This window comes from Sus scrofa, chromosome 4 (genome assembly GCF_000003025.6).
Source record: "Sus scrofa isolate TJ Tabasco breed Duroc chromosome 4, Sscrofa11.1, whole genome shotgun sequence".
Lineage (NCBI taxonomy): Eukaryota > Metazoa > Chordata > Mammalia > Artiodactyla > Suidae > Sus > Sus scrofa.
Window position 1 is genome coordinate 105550904 of NC_010446.5, and position 12074 is coordinate 105562977.

The window sequence follows — 12074 nt, forward strand, 5'->3', positions numbered from 1 at the left end:
AAAAGCTTCCTTCAATATAATATTAGCTGTGGGCTTGCAAATATGGCCTTAAATATGCTGAGGTACATTCCCTCTAAAAGAGAACTTTTATTACTTGAATATCCTATTACCAAGCAGCATTGCACTGTTACCCACCAGTATATTACCTTAGTACATTCACTTACTTCTAAAGGGTTTGGCCATTAGAAAAGCAGAGATTGTTGATACACTAATACCAAATCCATTTAGTTGTGAAACAACTCTTTATATTTCAAAGTCAAATAAGAAACAAGAGGGACTCTTTTTAAAGCACTGAATCTCAAACTTCCTCTGCCAAAACCTGACTCCTTTAAACTTCAGGTTGAATTTAAAGACCACTTCAGAAGATGTTCCAAAATTTCCATCCTTCTCTCCTTATGCAAGCAATAATTCTTCACTTTCCCATTTCTAAGTTCTCTATTCATTCTCCCACTTTAAACCCAAGGAATATGAATAACTTTCAAAACAGTATCTCCATATACCAAAGTTTTGGGCTCCAGCTGAGGCAAATTGTTGGTCATGCCAATTTCGAAGCTCTCTTCCAAGGATTCTTTGTCTTGAACAACTTCACTTTCAAAGGTATTTTAATAGAATTTATATATGTATCCAATCTAAATGGTTTGCCTTCAGTGGAAGGAAACAAGTTGTCTCTGATGCAACCACTCTAGGGTTCTATGGCCCATGATTACACAGCCCACCACATCCATGTCCAGGCTTAGCCTCCTCCCTGAAGTTTGAGGAAGCCCATTTAAGTAATGTTTTCTGAGCTGGACTATCTATAATTGTCCTCCTTGAACCATACAGCCTTTTCATAGTTCAAGTCTTTGGAAAATATTTTTCAAATTATGTGAAAGTTATATGTGATTAGTGCCAGTTAGGTTTGAACATTAGACATTTTACTCATTAATCAAAGATCTATATTAGAAACACAGTTTTTAGAGGGGATATTATAATCCTTCAGCTTTAAGTGTCCATGTTATCAAGTGATATGAGAACTGAAAGCCCCAGATTAATATTTGGAGACCATGCTAATATCAATTTCAGATATTAAGGTAAGAATAATGTGGATTCCTGACTTTGCATATAAATGTACAACTATTCCCTCCCATCAGCAGAGCATGGGTTTTGTAATAATCCATCTGCATCACTTTAGCATCCCCTGGGCACTGTCAGCCTTCAAACATTTACAGGATACGCAGATGAACGCAACCAGTGACTGTGGGATATACCAAAGGCAACGGACCCTGGCAGCAATATGGATGGAGAGAAATGGACAAATATAGGAGAAATCATCTTTTGGAGGTCAAGTATGCAGGGCACTAGGACTGTCTCACTTCATGCAGCTGTTGAAACCAAACTTTCATGAAAGAGTACCTAAGGAAGGAAAAGAAAAATAAACCACTTACTAAGCACATTTACTAGAAAACAGTGTTTCAATATTGAAGGTTTAGGTTAGAAATTAGGATGATTCCTCTCTAAGTGTTAAGTCCCTTAGCAGTCTCTTTATTACTAAAATCTTTCATAATCATACTAGTTTTTCATGACATCAAAAGCCAAAAACAGTACAAGTTGCTGGAAAATGTCTCATATTACCTGAAAGACTACAAAGGATTTAGACTTCTACATGTAAAATGATCGTGGCCTCTTTTCTCGGCTTTTGGAGTATAACTTTCATAAGTCAGTTGGCCTACCACAGTAATTAAATTAAAGAGATTAGAATATACTGTTTACTGAGTTTTGGTGAAGTTTTATCTTGTGCATTTGAATGACAGGATAAAGTAGTGTATTGCAGATTTCACATATAGTTTACTCCCCACCTCCACTCCAGCCCTGTTTCAGCCTTTGGAAGAAGGTGTCTCCAGTACCCTGATGTTCCTTCAGATGCTGATCACATTACTCTGTAGCTTTCCCATATTCATTTTCTATGTCAAGACAAACCTCGTGGCCCTCTGTTAAGAGAGCATACTTAAGGCTGGATTTCTTTAGTATTTCATGAACCTGCTCTCCACTCTACTTGCACTCTGCCACTTCATGTGGAAACCACCTCTGGATGAACTGGAAAGCCTCTTTCACCCACCCTTTCTTCTAAAGCCCTTAAACTCTCTAATGCATGAGTATGGGTGAAACAGTATTCAAATGCACACAAGGTGTTTTGAAATATATTGATATTTTATTAGTTTTATTCCAGGTAAACACATTAAACTGAATGAAAATTACATTGCTCTTGAAGTTAGATAGAAAATTCCAACACATAGGACTTCTGAGGTTTAGTACAGTAGTTTGTCTTAATGGCCTCATGTATACAGTCACTATAGTCAGTATTACACTTGCCACACTTACAGCTTATAGCTACAGGGTAGGAGAAATAAGGAGTAACATGATGTGGGCATCCTGGTATTTCTACAGTCTTGTACATGAAGTCTCTATATGTACAAACATCCTGAGACAGAGCATATTTTGGAAGAAACAGCTTGCCATTGAAATCCTGAGGAAGAAATAAAAGAAGGAGCATAATGTGACGGGACTTTAGGAAACATATGGATAATGGAAACAGATAAAAATTAATTCACTTATATTCTTTTGTCACAAATAGGACTGGAGGATTCCTTAGTTCCATTCTTCAATATCAACTCAACATAATCCACAGCAAGTCCCATAGAGACAAAAGTGATACCCTCTCTCTTTTTATCTTCTATCATAAGAACAAGATAAAGTTTAAATAAATTTTGGAGGTAAAACTATTATAAAATTATCTGTACCTATTGTGCGGAGTAGATATTGTAACCTGCACATTCTACCTCTAGGGAGCCAATAACCATTAGATTTTGGAAATGAGGTTGTGGTTTATCTCATTTTCTTTCTGGATATAAATGGACTGAGTTTATGTGTATCTAATTTACAGCTAAAAGAAGAGATGAATTACATACCCGTGTCATACAATATCCAGCACAGATGGTAGTGTTGATGGTTAGGCAGTAAGCACACTCTTTCCTTTCGACATGCATCATATACTCAGTTGGAATACAAAAAGACATTGTTTGCCCACATGCAAGGCCAAAAAGCATGGACATCAAGAAGATAGCAGTCATCCTAAATCAAAGACAAAATTAAAGAATCTATTACATGTATCCTTTAAGGTACTCAGAAGGGACATTTGGAAAGATCTACAATGTGTGTACATGTGTGTATGTGTATAAATATATGTATTTATTGAATGCCTTTGTCCTAGGTCCTATATTAGGAGTTTTTATGTAGTTAATACTCTCAATAACATTTCTTTATACACTTAGAAGTGGTTATGATCCAAAAACACCATTGTGTTGGACCTCACATAGTGAAGGTCCTGCTTGCAAGTACCACTTAGCTCCACTGGGCAATGAAATGGCAAGCCCGAAACACCACAACAGAAAAGTGACAGGGGCACATACATCAACTAAGTATGAGATAACTCATTCAATGGAAGCAGTTGAAATACCTGCCTCTATTTTTATAAGAAGTGAGTTAATAGGCTTCAATAAGGCTTTCCCAGAAATGTAGTTTTCTAAAAACTTTGGTTCAATAGCCTGAAAGGCCAATAAACTGGTCATAATAAGAAAGGGCAAAGAAACCAAGAAAGTGTATAATTAAACTTCAGTACTAGCTCAATGCAAATAATCTTATATATGATTCTGTCAAGAAAGATGAGGCTAGAGGAATTTCTAAAAATGTCAACTAAAATTACCACTGGTATTAAGGGCTAAACCAAAAAATCACACACACACACACAAAAACCCTTCTTGGAGTCCTCTGGTGGCACAATGGGTTAAGGATTCAATGTTTCACTGCAGCAGCTTGAGTTGCTGCTGTGGTGCAGGTTCGATCTCTGGCCCAGAAACTTCTGCATGCCGCAGGCACAGCCAAAAAAGAAAAAAAAGAAAGAAAAACTTCAACCCTTAGGATATTCCTTTAATGTTGAAAAAAATAGAGTTGGAAAAATAAAATTATTTTACTAATAAGTTGTACAGAATTTATTATCTTAAAAAGATAGCCAGGAAAGTAACACAAATTGTGGCTTCATCCAAGACAAGAGAAGACCCACTGGGTCTCAGGAAGGAGAGCATGCATCTCAGTAGAGCCTGGCTGATGAATAGTGTGTTCAATATCTACTGGACGTTGTAATGAGCTGGATAATGCTATGAGTTATTATTTAAGTTTTGCTACTGAGAGAGGGTAATCAAGTTTCAGACTTTTAGATGTAGGTTTATCACTTCAAAGATTAAGAAGTTTTTTTCATCTTAGAAATACTGTACAGTTACATGTATTTGGATTTTTTTTTTCCTTCTCAACTACCATTGTCACAAAAGAAAATACACATCTTAATGGAGTACTATTAACTTTGAACACAAATTTGCTTTATTATTCTATTAAACAAATTATAATTCAGAGTTTCCATTGTGATTTAGCAGGTTATGAACCCAATTAGTATCCATGAGGATGCAGTTTCGATCCCTGGCCTCGCTCAGTGCATTAAAGATCCAGGATTGCCATGAGCTGTGGTATAGGTCATAGCTCAGAGCTCATATTTCTGTGGCTGTGGCGAAGGCCAGAAACTGAAGCTCCAATTCGACCCCTAGCCTCGGAGCTTCTATATGCTACAGCTGCAGCCCTAAAAAGCAAAAAAAAAACCTTCATTAAACCTTGTTATTCAAATCAAAAATGGATCAAGATTCTTCTCAAATCTATCAGTATCTCAGGAGCATCACTGCATACACTAAAACTTCCTCAGCCTCGGTTAACAAGAATTTTTATCTTTAATCAACTCATAAGAAAAAAAATGAAACTAGGAATTCCTGCTATGGCACAGCAGGTTAACTATCCAGTATTGTCACGGCAGTGACTCCATCTACTGCTGTAGTGCGAGTTTGATCCCTGGCTCAGGAACTTCCACATGCCATGGGTGCAGCCAAAATAAATAAATAAATAAATAAAAGAAGAAGAAAATGAAACCACAGTCAACGAGCTACCAGGTATTTAGTTCGAATGTCAACTTCTGGATAGCTGTGGCCATTCCAACAGTCTCCTATTCATAGAATGAGAATTTTAGATAGATTACATAAACATATATTGAGCATTTGAAAGAAGCACTGAGAGATACAAACCGCATAAGCTATGGTCTTTGACTTCAAGGGCAGATAGTCAAGTGAAAAGAGATAACTATGAACACTAAAAATAAAAACACATTTTGTTTGACTGATAAGACCAAGTGTGATGATGTTGAGGAACTAGGACCCTCTTATACTGCTGATGGGATTGTAAAGTATATAAATACATTTTGAAAACAGTTTGATAGTTTCTTTTTTCTTTTTTTTTTTTTTTTTTTTTTTTTTTTTTTTTTTGTCTTTTCCAGGGCTGCACCCGCTGCATATGGAGGTTCCCAGGCTAGGGGTCTAATCAAAGCTGTAGCCACAGGCCTACGCCAGAGCCACAGCAATGCCAGATCCGAGTCACATCTACAACCTACACCACAGCTCACAGCAACACCAGATACTTAACCCACTGAGCGAGGCCAGGGATCGAACGCACAACCTCATGGTTCCTAGTCGGATTCGTTAACCACTGAGCCACGACAGGAACTCCAGTTTCTTATAAAATTGAACATACGCTTAACTGATGAGCCATCAATTCCATTTTTAGATATTTACTCAAGATAAATAAAAACAAGTGTCTACCAAAAAGTATATAGTGTTTTCGGTGCTCTGAAAGAATTGAAATTATGACTCAGATAACCATAATAATCAAAGATTTCTTCTATATAGACAAAAAATGAACTAACCCATTAAGAAGGGTTTTTTGGTAAACACTTTCAAATAAAATGTTGCATATTCAAGCATTCCTTGCAGCTTTCTGGTATTTCAATTAGGGAAAAAAATATAAGAATTTCTTGCTCATGGAATCAGGTTTTCTCAGTGCTTAACGAATGTGAGCTCCCTCTATGGTTCCATTATTTTAGAGCCACAGATTTAGAGGATCCTCTGCAAGATCTTAAAAGTATCAACTTAGTAAGTGATATAAAATACTCACTTGTCATAATCATATGGTTCATGCCTGTGTAGCCAGCCAGCTACTGGATTTTGCCATAAGAAATAATTAACTTCACATATTTTAAATTTTAGCTCTATGATCTACATAAAATAGATATGTGGTGACCTAGTACTAAGAATGCTGGTCCTAAAGTTAAGGAACAGAATTCTGTTTCAAAATCTCCCATGGATCTATGGAGTCAATGAAAATATTGACTCTATTAGGCCTTAATTCCTCATTTGCAAAACAGAAAGAGATAAATATACCTAACTCTTTTTGAAAATTGTGAAATAAAAAATTTTGGAACTTTTATTACCCATTGTTCTCATATTCATTATGGACACTCCATACTTTTCTCAAGCTCCTCTTAAAACTCTAATAAAAAGAAAAATTAAAAGTAAATTATCTGCAACAATAAATAAAGTAAGAATAATTTTTCTCCTTTACTGTAAATAGTGAAACTTCACCCACAGAATCTTTCTGGGACTTAATTTCTTCAGCTGTAAAAAGAAGGCTTAGAGCTAGAAGATCATCAAGAAGCACAAATAAACTATGATTCTATGTGATAAATTAGTGTTAGATCCCTAGTCCAAGAATTAGTGACCTAAAATTCTGCTTCCAGATTTTATTGCAATTGTGTGTAACAGAAATTTAATATACATGAAACTTCATTTTTCCATATACTCCTTCCTAATATCATAACAAGAATAAAAACAATATATATGAAGCACTTGGAATGCTACAGAAAACTATGTAACTATATAACACTACATATGTAAATTAGTCTTAGTTAATACCACCCTACATAATCTGCCACAATTTCTCCTTTATTGTCACCTGGATTTTCATCCTCTGCAACTTAACTGCCTCTTTTAAAATCATCATAGTGATTTACTGAGTACCCAAACACAGAAGTATATGATTTCAGGCCCTAAGTAACAAATAAGAGATGTCTTTTTCAATGCCATGTCTATACTTTTAACATTTTTCCTTATTCCAAAATATCTTTCCTTTGCCCTTTACCCAACATTTTCTCTCATCTTTTCGTTCTCACTACATTCTTAAACACATTTCTCGCTACTCTGCCAACTTCCTTCACCAATCTTTTCTCTCCAAATCCTTTACTGTGGAGGATGAAAAGCTCAATAGCCTACCCAGTGAACAATCCAGGAAATTCACTAAAGCGATATATTTTTCTAGAGAGCAAAATGTACTAAAAGGCAAAATGTATCCAAGGATGTTTAGCTACAACTAAAATAATACAAAGTGAATTACCTCTGCAGGTACCTGAAACTGAATTTACTCAAAGTTTTCTCAGAAATACATTATCATCAAAGATAACCATTAGTAACCAATAGGATTTAATACACAGATTATTCAAATATTTAAATCAAATGTAAATAGGAAAGGAAGGCCATAAGATCTCAATCAGCCTTCATTAGGGAATTGACCAATCTTTCACCTTCTTTGATGTCAGCAGTATATTTTCTTATCCTTATGTATGTAGTTCATTCATCTTTACCCACCACTGAACAGTCTTGGAGCAATAATTAGAACTTCTAGAGCCTATCAAAGCAAATTATCATTCAGCATTTTTCACTTTTCATAAATTCTTAAATTATGAAAATGAAAAAAATTTTAAATAATATTTCATTTCACAAAGACTTCTCAATGCAGACACCTACCTTACTTTGCATTGGTGAGCTGATGCTGTAATGACCCAGACTAAAATCTCTTGGTTCATTTTATACCCTTCAGGATAATTCCTCTCTGATCTTCTTGTTTATAAAATCACATTTGAATTACTGCTTTCTTATCTGAAAAACATCTATTGAAAATTCATACTGAACCCCAAATAAAATGTGTTTAGACAAACAATTTCACAACATCTTCCTCTGGAAACTCTGACATTATTGCAGCATGAATTTTCCTTTTCTCCTATTTCAAAATAAAATTACCCTTTAAAATACTTCCTTTATTAGTACGTATTAATATTTTAAAAGACATATACAGAAGGAGAAAATAATCAAAACAAACAAACAAAAAACCCTTAACAGCCACTAAGTAGGTCTTGGGGATGAGAATTTATTTGCATCTTGAGCACCCCAAATTTTACCTAAATGCTCATTTAGAGATATATAAAACTATTGTTCATCTATAAAACAAAGGCAACACCTTTATGGTAATGCAGGGCAATTGGCATATATCTTACTGATTAAAATTTCCCCCAAATTATATCAAAATATCTTATTGGTCTTTTTTGGATTTAAAAAAGAACAAATAAAATTTACATGTAGGAAACAATAATCATGTAAGTAAACAGCCAAACCTGTTGAGATGTCAAACTGATTGAGAGCAAATCCTGGTTCTGTCATTTACTAGCTATAGTAGCTATTTTATAATAATTCAACATTTATTTATTTAAAATATTTAGTTATAGCATCTAGTACATAGTGGGCAATTATTATATTTGTTTAATAAATAAGTGGCTGAGAGAGTGCATGAATAAATAATTACTGAATTTTTAGAACCAGCATTCACTTTTTTGCCATTCTATAGCTATAACTCAATTTTTACCCCTTTAAAACCCATTTGCCTTACTGTAACAAAATATGCCAAAAGTTCAATGAGACTATCCCATTGCCCTCAGTAAGAAATTTCTAATTCCTTAGTATTATTTACAAAGTCTCTTAGAATCTGTTTTATCTTTCATCATCTCCCACCCTCCCCCATCTCCTCAATATTTTCTCTGCTTCCTATGTTTTTCAGCCACACTGAACTGAGTTGCCCAAATTAGTCACATTTTCTTTTGCCTCCAAAACTTTTCATATGTCATTCCCTCTATCTATAACATCTGCCTGATCCCTCATTCCATTCCTCATCTCACCCAGCTCCTGCTCATTCTTCACAATTTAATGAGAAAGAACCCCTCTGCAAAGATCTAATTCTCCAAGGTCTTATTCATGGTTAGTGGTTTTAAGAGAATTAGAGAAAATATATAGAACATCTGGCACATGGTACATACCCAACACATCATAGATATTATTATAGACTATTGACAATCTAATTAGTTTTCAATTATCCTAGACTATATTGCTAATAAAAGTTATTGAAAAAAATGATGTCTGGTACAGGTGAGTCTCCCTAGAGGGGAGATTTGAAAGTCAAGGAAGAATCTGGGATATATACCAGGAAAAGTCATTCTAGGAACCCTCAAATCTTGGAAATATGAGATAATATGTAGTAAGAGAAGAACTATGAAAACAGGGAAAGTGGAAACAAGGATGCCAAGCTTAACCTGCTTCATTTGATTCCAAGTTTAGACAAAAGTATGATAACTGTGGGAAAGTTAGATGTTTGTTTCTAATGGAAGTATTTCGGTTTTCAGGATCCTGAGTATTCAGGATCTCAGTTTCTAGCAGATTTATATACACAGCTCTGAGAAATATATATACATGGAGTTCCCCTTGTGGTGCAGTGGAAACAAATCTGACTAGGAACCATGAGGTTGCGGGTTTGATCCCTGGCCTTGCTCAGTGGGTTAAGGATCCAGCGTTGCCATGAGCTGTGGTGTAGGTCGAATACGCGGCTCGGATTTGGTGTTGCTGTGGCTCTGGCATAGGCCAGCAGCTACAGCTCCAATTAGACCCCTGGCCTGAGAACCTCCATATGCCATGGGTATGGCCCTAAAAGGACAAAAGAGAAAAAAAACAAGAAAGAAAGAAATATATATACATATAATAGGTAACCGATATACTATTGGCCTATTACTAGAAGAAATATAAAAAAAAAAAAAGTCATACATCCAGATAATAGTATTCTTTTCAAAAAGACTCTCATGTATATGACCTCATAATGTAAAAACAATCCAGACATGGAGTTCCCTAGTGGCCTAGTGGTTAAGGATTCAGTGTTGTCACTGCTGTGGCTCAGGTTCCATTCCAGGCCTATGAATTTCCACGTGTTATGGGGACAGCCAGAAAAAAAGAATCCAGGCAGATTGAAATTTCACTTCTGGCCTAGATTTGCTTTCCCACATAAAATAACTATGAACAGGACAAAATATATGAAACAATGGTAGTACACACACTGGACATCAGGCAGCAAAGGAAACTGAACCCAGAGAGATGGGGCAAGAAACAAGGGAACTATGGCTTACTGCCCTGGAGAAAGTTTCTGGCCTACAGGTGCAGGGAGGGGTACCAAGGCAGAGGCCAGACGTGTCCCCAAAATGAGGAGATGCACATGGGAGTTCATGGAGCTCAAGTTACCTAGAGTCACAAAGAAGAATATTAGAGAGGAAAGATCTGTGCAGAGAGAAAATGCTGGAGATCTGTAGAGGAACTCTTTGAGTATTCAGCTGAAAACTGATAAACTCATGCATGTGAGGAAACTAGATGAGGCTGAAGAAAAATTTCTGGAAGGTTAAAAAGGATAATCCTGGGACTCACACAGATATAGGGATAGCCTTGTTCCAACTCTCCTAATTCATGAAAAATTGGGTAATATACTTAAAAAGATTCTGCCTCATTTGTGAGGAAAAATTAGCCCCAGACTAAATGCTATTCTGACCCTGCCTAGCAAACTTAAAAGCAAGGCCCAAAAGGATCAACAATTTGCAAGTAACAGAATTAAGTCAAATAACAAATCTGAAGAATACTTATAGAAATACAGTATCTTAGAGAACAAACTAGTAGTTACCAATTGGGAGAGGAAAGTGGGGAGGGGTGAGACATGACTAAAGGATTAAAAGGCACAAACTACTGTGTGTAAAATAAATAAGTTACAAGGATATATTGTACAGCACATGGAATGTAACCAATATTTAAGAAGTTTAAATGGAATACATTAAAATATTGAATAACTGGAATTCCTGTCATGGTGCAGTGGTTAATGAATCTGACTAGGAACCATGAGGTTGTGGGTTCGATCCCTGGCCTAGCTCAGTGGGTTAAGGATCCAGTGTTGCCGTGTACTGTTGTGTAGGTTGCAGATGTGGCTCAGATCTGGCGTTGCTGTGGCTGTGGCATGGGCAGGCAGGTGTAGCTCCGATTACACACCTAGCATGGGAACCTCCATATGCTGTGGGTATGGCCCTCAAAAGCAATAAATAAATAAATACATAAATAAGTAAATAAAATATTGAATAACTATGTTGTATATCTAAAACAAGTATAATATTATAAATCAAATATACTTCAATAAAAAAGAATACAACGTCTGGCACCCAAAAAGGTATAATCCACAATATGTGATATTCAAAAAATAAATTACTAGACATGCAAAGAAGCAATCAAATAAAATTCACAATGGAAAAAAAAAGAACTGGTTGAAACAGACCCAGAAATGGTACACATGAATTAGTAGACAAAGGACATCATATCATTAACCCACCAAATGAGCACAATAATTTTCCAGTAACTGATGCCAAAAAAATGGAAATTTGTGAGCTACATAAAAAAGAATTCAAAATATTATTTTGAAGGAGCTCAGTAGTATTCAAGGGAACATAACCAACACAATGAACTCAGGAAAATAATACATGAAAAAATAAGAACTTCAACAATGAGGTTAGAAATCATAAAAAAGAACAAAACAGAAATTCTGGGGCTGAAGAATATGTAAATCATATTGAACTATGGGATACAAGTTAAAAGACACCCTGTTGAAAATAACCATAGCTACAATATTTTGTTAATGAATATATAACATAAAAAGATGTAAGTTGGGACACCAACAACATAAAATGGGGCAGGGAAGTAAATGCGTAGAACTTTTTAATGCAAATTAAGATGTTATTAGCTTAAAATAGACTTATAAATATGGGGTGTTTATATAAACCTCATGGCAGTCGCAAAGAAAAACCTTTATAGATATACAAATGAGAAAAAGAAAAGAATCACAGCATACAAGTACACAAAATTCAAAAATTCACAAAGATGATGAGAGAAGCAGAAAGAAAAAAAAAGAATTACAAAACAGAAAACAATGAAAAA

At 35.4% G+C, this 12074-nt stretch overlaps 1 protein-coding gene across 3 annotated transcripts; it reads right to left on the bottom strand.

The window, feature by feature from the left end:
* On the bottom strand, positions 2167-7866 carry TSHB (thyroid stimulating hormone beta). Of its 3 annotated transcripts, none has more exons than XM_005663554.3 (3): positions 7764-7866; positions 2946-3108; positions 2167-2503 (listed from the first exon to the last, which is right to left on the bottom strand). In XM_005663554.3, exons 1-3 carry the CDS (start codon positions 7820-7822, stop codon positions 2249-2251), a joined length of 477 nt encoding a protein of 158 aa, XP_005663611.1. In that variant the 5' UTR covers positions 7823-7866; the 3' UTR covers positions 2167-2248.

Coding starts and splice junctions, on each gene's coding strand:
- TSHB (XM_005663554.3), bottom strand. CDS start 7,822: ATGAACCAAGAGATTTTAGTCTGGGTCATTACAGCATCAGCTCACCAA. Junction 3,109..7,763: donor GCTCACCAATGCAAAGTAAG/GTAGGTGTCTGC, acceptor TCTTTGATTTAG/GATGACTGCTATCTTCTTGA. Junction 2,504..2,945: donor CTGGATATTGTATGACACGG/GTATGTAATTCA, acceptor TTTCTTCCTCAG/GATTTCAATGGCAAGCTGTT.